Source organism: Myotis davidii, unplaced genomic scaffold (assembly GCF_000327345.1).
Source record: "Myotis davidii unplaced genomic scaffold, ASM32734v1 scaffold333, whole genome shotgun sequence".
Classification (NCBI taxonomy): Eukaryota; Metazoa; Chordata; class Mammalia; order Chiroptera; family Vespertilionidae; genus Myotis; species Myotis davidii.
Genome location: NW_006285266.1, coordinates 1292344 through 1298787, shown reverse-complemented (window position 1 = coordinate 1298787; position 6444 = coordinate 1292344). Strand labels below are relative to the sequence as shown.

The following is a 6444-nucleotide window of genomic DNA, read 5'->3' as shown; positions in this document are numbered from 1 at the left end:
CATGGGTTGGGGGTGGGCAATCTTTTTGACTCGAGAGCCACAATGGGTTCTTAAACTGGACCGGAGGGCCGGAACAAAAGCATGGATGGCGTGTTTGTGTGAACTAATATAAATTCAAAGTAAACATCATTACATAAAAGGTTACAGTCTTTTTTTCAATAGTTTTATTCATTGCAAACGGGCCGGATCCGGCCCCCGGGCCATGGTTTGCCCACGGCTGGTTTAAAGGAAAATATGTAACAGTTAATTCACATACCTCTCTCTTTTCTTTTTTGGATAAAGAAAAGGAGAATCAGTCCTGGCTGATGTGGCTCGGTTGGTTGGAGTGTGTCCTGCACACCACAAGGTGGCATGTTCCATTCCCCAGGCACAGACCCCAGGTTGCAGGTTTGATCCCCAGTTGGGGCATGTGCCAGAGACAACCGATTGATGTTTCTCTCTCATATCAATGTTTCTCTTTCTCTCTCCCACCCTCCCTCTCTAAGATCAATCCGAAAAAAATAATAATAAAGATACTTTAAATAAAGAAAAAGGAAAATTGAAGGCCAATCACAATATTGGTAACTCTATTACTTATTTAGATAAAAGAAAGTTACCCTTAATATTATTACATAAATAGGTTCTCAAGTTATAATTTTTAATAACCAACATTTCGATATTAGAGTCACAATCAGTGTAGGTGTTATCAGGTCATATTAAGGATATTTTTGTTCTACCTTAGTGGAAAAGCCTATTATTCAAACTCATCTGAATATGTTGGGACATGTTAGGACAGTGATGGCGAACCTTTTGAGCTCGACATGTCAGCATTTTGAAAAACCCTAACCTAACTCTGGTGCCGTGTCACATATAGAAATTTTTGATATTTGAAACCATAGTAAAACAAAGACTTATATAATTGATATTTATTTTATATATTTAAATGCCACTTAACAAAGAAAAAACATGAGTTTGCGTGTCACCTCTGACACGCGTGTCACAGGTTCGCCATCACTGTTAGGAGATACACAAGATATTTCCGTCAATTTAAAAAAGATCACTTTTTTGTATCTAACTTTTGTACGTACAAATTTGTATGTGAAATAACTTTAAAAGATGACCCAACCAAAAATTTAAAAAGATATATACACAGATTAAATTCCAAAATAAGAGTGGTTTAAAACAGGATCTGACAAAGACTCAAAGACTAAAACTTACAATACTGATTCAAAAAGGGTGTTGTCAAAAAAGTGGCAACTGAAGTGGAAGGAAAATTCAATTGTGCTCATGTGTAAAGTTCTCGCCGTTCCAGGAATGTCACCACGCGGAGGAAGGCAGAGCAGCGCAGCGTGCAGTGGGTCCCACAGCTCCCCCCCACTCAGGCCCATTCACAGCACTGGGTACCGAGGAGGCTGCACCCCCATCTACCAGGCCACAGGAGAGGAAACCTGAGTTCCACAACTGACCCTGCGGTTGTAGATACACAATGGACAAATGCTTGAAGTGCTGTGTTCACAAAGATCTCTTTTCCTGGAGGTTACTCAATGGCAAAACTCAACCAAGGGCCTCTGAAAACAGATACTGCAGAACAAGAAAAGAAGGATTCCTGAAAGCTGGTCCTCAGGGAGCCTCGATGAAGGAACGAGTGGAAAGCCAAAGGAAAGCGGCTGCGAGGAAAAGCCCACAGAATGAAAGGAGATACTCGGGGGAGAAAGACTGTTAGAGGAACCAAGAACGCCACACCAAGATGACAATATACAGTGCAGACAGAAAGCTGGGACAGCAACGGAGGCTAAACGTGAACACATTTCTGGGAATATAGGAAAACAGTCAGAGTATGACTGATACAAAAGACAAGGAACAGAGAGACAGCCTAAGAATCTCAGATGCTTTGGAGAGAAAAAAAGAATTGGAACCAAAGCTAAAATTCAAACGAAATAATCTAACAACTAAAAAAACAATGGGGGCAGGGATGCTCTATAACGAAGTGTTACAGTAGCCATTAAAAACTTAAAAAGTTCAGTGACAAGGGAAAAAACTTTTAATTAAGTATTTGCTATTAAGTGGAAAAAAAATAAGTTACAAAATAATATAATCTTCACTATATAAAGAAAACAAATCATAAAAAAATAAGAGTAAAAATATGCCACAAATGTCAACAATAGTGACACCTGGATGGTAGAACTGTAGTGATTTTGTTTTATTCTTCTTTTGTTCTTTTACATGTCTTACAGTCTTAAAATGAACATATATTATTTTTATAGTAAAAGAAAAGAAATATTTCTGACAAAAACAGGACAAAGTATATACCACAGCCTGGCCGGTGTGGTTCAGTGGTTGAGCGTCTACCGACGAAATAAAAGGTCACTGGTTCAATTCCCATTCAGGGCACATGCCTGGGTTGCGCGCTCGATTCCCAGTAGGGGGCATGCAAAAGGCAGCCAATCAATGATGCTTCTCTCTGATCAATGTTTCTATCCCTCTCCCTTCCTCTCTTTCTAAAAATCAATAAAAACATACTAAAAAAAAGTATATTCCACAGTTGGGAAAAATAATAAAAGTAATCTTGAATTTTTCTCCATTCACTGTTCACTAACATGTAAGCTCTCTGAAAGCAATCAATCTCCCTGTTTAAATTTTTGTATTAGTGTCTTGTTTTTTCCCCCGTCTGTTGAAATTCAAAGGTCTCTACTCACCGTATGCAGAAGCTTCACATCATAAGCTACTTGCCAGAGCACACTTAATGCGTAGTACAGGTTAGGGTTCAGGGGGCTTGCCATCATCCTCTAGGAGGAGGAAAATAGAAGGTACTTGTTATACAAAACTACAATCAATCAAAACCAAATGTTGTCTTAATAGTAATACCTTAATAGTTTCTAGAAATTAAAGAAAAGTAGAACATAAAATCTTAACTGTAACAATTTCAAAGAAGAGAAAGGCCTTTTAAATTTTCATATTGAACTATATCATCATGGACACTTAAAATAGAACACAATGCTGATTCCAAAATCTCACTAAAGAAAAAATACACAAAAATGTTTTGTGGAGGACAGGTATGTTAGAAGTATGTGCCAGATGGCCATTAAATTTTGAGTCAAAATTGCCTAGATTGATACTTGAAAGACACCTCAGAGAGAGGAAACCTCGTGTGAAAAGACCATAGTAAAAGAAGCATTAGGACATTCTAGCCACAAAATGGAAACTGAAAAGGCATTTCCTATTTCTCTTCCTTTCATCCTTTCCTGTACACTATACGTACAGCCAGGTCCTGAGACCCCTGCTCTCCCTGACCCCTACTCTGCTCCACAGACAGTCAGTGGTCAATAAATCATCCCTTCATTTCCGGCCCCACTATCCTAACCACAGCTGTTACATACAAATAAATATCTCCCATTACAGTGGATTAAAAGATTAATAACAGGAGGCATTCTGGGCAGAAAAACATTATCAAGGCAACATCAAGGACTTCAGGAGGACCTTCTATATCAGTGAATTAAAAGGAGAGCCTAAAAAGTAAAAATTCCACATACAAAAACTGTCAGAATAAAGGAATTCGGCGAAGTTGAAGGATACAAAGTCAACACACAATAATCAGCAATACACACTACACTAACAATAAACAATCTGAAAAGGAACTTAAGAAAACAATTCCACTGACACTGAAAACTACAAAACACTGCTGAAAAAATTTAAAAAACACACACAAATAAATGAAAAGACATTTTGTGTTAATGGCTTGAAAGACTTAATATTGATAAGATACCAATACTACAAATTAGACATCATCAAAATTATAAACTTTGGGACTAAATCAAAAGACACCATAACAATGTAAAAAGGTATCCCATAAAACAGGAGAAAATATTTGCAAATCAGATACCACAGAAGGGATTAATATCAAGAGTATGTAAGTACTCCTAAAACTCAACAACCAAAAAATAGACAACCTGATAATTCCTCCAAATACAAATTATCGATAACCACAAAAAAGATGTTCATCATAACTAATCATTTAGGAAAATGAAAATTCAAAACATCAATGAGATACCACTTTAAATCATTACGATGGGTATAAAAAAAAAACACAGAAAACAGCAAGGGTTGAATGTGGAGAAACCAGAACACTTGTGCATTGCTTATGGTGTATAAAATAGGGCAGCCACTATGAAAAACAGTATGGTGGCTGCTCAAAAAATTAAAAAAAGAATTAGCATATGATTCAGCAATTTCACTTCTCGATATATACCTAAAATAATTGAAAGCAGGGACTCAAAGAGATACTTGCACACCGATGTTCACTGCAGCATTATTCACAATAACCAAAAAGTGGAAGCAACCCACGTGTCCACTGACAGATGAACGGATAAACAAAGATGGTGTGTGTGTGTTCACATGGTGTGTGAACAATGGAATATTTGGTCTTAAAAAGGAATGAAATTCCAACACACGCTACAACTTGAATGAACCCTAAGACATTACTAAGTGAAATAAATCAGACAAAAAGTGAAATACTGTACAATCCCAACTATATGAGGTACCTAGAATAGTCAAATTCATAGAGACAATGTAGAATGATAGCTGGGGCTCACGGGAGGGGAATGTGTGGAGTTGGTGTTTATTGGCACAGAGTTCCAATATAGAATGATGAACAAGTTCTGAGAAGACATAGGTGGTGGTAACAGTTGTACCACAAGGTAACTGTACTTAATGCCACTGAATTGCACACTTAAAAATAGTTAAAATGGTAACATTTCTGTCATGAGCCCCAAATAAAATCATGCAGATTAGGACTAGAGAAAAATTACAGAAGTCTTTTAAGATACAATACTAGTCAAGTACTTGTTAGACACCTACCTGGGATTCCAGTTCATTAAAAAAAAAATTTAGTTCTACTCGTCCATATCTATATATAGAAGTACAGGAATATATGTCATGTAAAACTTTCCAAATCATCTTTTTCTCATTTTTAGTTGGGAAGATTCCAACGACTTTCAAAGGGATACCTGTTAAGTATACAAGCAAAAAATATCTGAATAAATTCTTAACACTATTTTCCTGTGACTATATTGTATTGAGTCAAACTAAGTTAACAAACTATATAAATTTTATTTCAATTAAAACTAAGCCTCAACATGTCTCCATGATATGGAACTTGGCCTTGGCACAACTGCTCAGATTACTGTGTCTAGCTGAGGGGAAAGCAATAGTCAACCTAAGAGTCCTGGCCGGGATGGCTCAGTGTTAGAGCGTCAGCCTGCGAACCCAAAGGTCCCAGGTTCGATTCCGGTCACGGGCACGTACCTCAGCTGCAGGCTGCTCCCAGGCCCGGGCCCCGGTCAGGGCGCATGCAAGAGGCAACAAATCGATGTTTCTCTCACATTGATATTTCTCTCTGTCTTTCCCTCTCTCTAAAAAAAAAATCAATGGAAAAATGTCCTCAGGTGAGGATTTAAAAAAAATCAGCTTAAGAGCATCTGAGCATAAATTGTACAATACATATCTGCACACAAACCTCATCAACAAAGCAGGTACACTGCTAGAGATAGCTGGCAAATTATAAGGTATTTGTTTTAGTAAATTACAAAAATTACCTTTTGACCAAGGAAGTGTTTCTATTCCAAATTTTTTAAAAAGCAACTTTGAATTCACAACAGGTTTTATTACTCCAAAACTTCTAGGATCCAGTTTAAAGAAGTCACAGTGGAGCACATGTAGTTTTCCACCCAGCTTTTTTCCTAGGGACTAAAGAGAAACAGATAAAATGTTAAGATATTTTAGTGTTATGCAATATTATCCTATACTGGAGGCCCGGTGCATGAAATTCATGCGGTGAGGTTGGGGGGGGGAGGCGCCCCAGTGTCCCTCAGCCCGGCCTGCACGCTCTCCAATCTGGGACCCCTCGGGGGATGTTCGAAACCAGCAGTCAGACATCTCTCTCGCAATCCAGGACCACTGGCTCCTAACCACTCACCTACCTGCCTGCCTAATGCCCCCAACTACCCTTTCCTGCCAGCCTGGTCACCCCCAACTGCCCTCCCCTGCTGACCTTGTCGCCCCCAACTGCCCTCCCCTGCTGACCTGGTCGCCCCCAACTGACCTCCCGTCGGCCTGGTTGCCCCCAACAACCCTCCCTTGCCAATCTGATCACCCCTACCTGCCTCTGCCTTGGCCCCCACCACCATGGCTTTATCCGGAATTCGGACATCTGGAAGATGGCCGGTCGACCCAGTCTAGTTAGCATATTAACCTTTTATTAGACAACTAGAGTGCACTCGGGGGAAGGGGGGGTCCCTCAGCCCGGCCTGTGCCTCTAGCAGTCTGGGACCCCTCGGGAGATAACGACCTGCTGGCTTAGGCCTGCTCCCGGATGGCAGAGGGCAGGCCCAATCACTAAGTGCAGCCCCTGGTTGGGCTCAGAGCAGGGCCGATTGGGGAGTTGGGGCGCCGCCCACCGTCATGCACAGA

At 39.8% G+C, this 6444-nt stretch overlaps 1 protein-coding gene across 1 annotated transcript in view; it reads right to left on the bottom strand.

Annotated features, from left to right (window-relative positions):
- TFB2M (transcription factor B2, mitochondrial) overlaps window positions 1-6444 on the bottom strand; it is a 21653-nt gene that overhangs the window by 7971 nt on the left and 7238 nt on the right. The window contains exons 3-5 of the mRNA XM_006756043.2: window positions 5571-5721; window positions 4834-4982; window positions 2676-2765 (exon numbers count right to left, since the gene is read on the bottom strand). Of these exons, the coding sequence (XP_006756106.1) occupies window positions 2676-2765; window positions 4834-4982; window positions 5571-5721 (390 nt within the window). The remainder of the gene's footprint in view (window positions 1-2675; window positions 2766-4833; window positions 4983-5570; window positions 5722-6444) is intronic.